The 526-nt window shown below is 58.6% G+C and overlaps 1 protein-coding gene across 1 annotated transcript in view; it reads left to right on the forward strand.

The window, feature by feature from the left end:
* The window catches only part of FBXO32 (F-box protein 32), a 38,221-nt gene that overhangs the window by 921 nt on the left and 36,774 nt on the right, over window positions 1–526 (forward strand). The window contains exon 2 of the mRNA XM_010838912.1: window positions 3–138. Within this exon, the coding sequence (XP_010837214.1) occupies window positions 23–138 (116 nt within the window). The 5' untranslated portion in view covers window positions 3–22. The remainder of the gene's footprint in view (window positions 1–2; window positions 139–526) is intronic.

Consider the following 526-nt stretch of genomic DNA (forward strand, 5'->3'; position numbering starts at 1 on the left):
CGTCGCATCCCTCGGCAGTGTCATGCCATTCCTCGGGCAGGACTGGCGGTCGCCGGGGCAGAGCTGGGTGAAGACGGCGGATGGCTGGAAACGCTTCCTGGACGAGAAGAGCGGCAGCTTCGTGAGCGACCTTGGCAGGTGAGGGGGTCGCCACCAACTTCAGCTGCGGTGGACAGACTCGGGCTGGCCTCTCGGAGTCGGGGGCGGGTGAATGGGACGCAGGCAGGCCGGAACAGGGTGCGGAGGGAGCCCCGGACCAGAAGGATGGAAGTGACTTATCCCGGGTTTCTGCAGAGATGTCGCCAGAGCACGAGTGTTTGGTTTCTCTTATTGTTCAAGGTCAGCGTCTCCAAGTGGGCACTTCTTACAGAATCCTGGTCCCTCTGAGAAACTGATCTTATCCCCAAACGCTAAAACTTAGACCCAACTTCAAGGGTCCACTGCCTTAAAGGACACCAGCGTCGTGCGATTTGCGTGGGGGGTGGGTGAATGAATGAATAGGTGGCTAAGTGATTGGGTATATGGA

This window comes from Bison bison, unplaced genomic scaffold (assembly GCF_000754665.1).
Source record: "Bison bison bison isolate TAMUID 2011002044 unplaced genomic scaffold, Bison_UMD1.0 scf7180017864108, whole genome shotgun sequence".
Classification (NCBI taxonomy): Eukaryota; Metazoa; Chordata; class Mammalia; order Artiodactyla; family Bovidae; genus Bison; species Bison bison.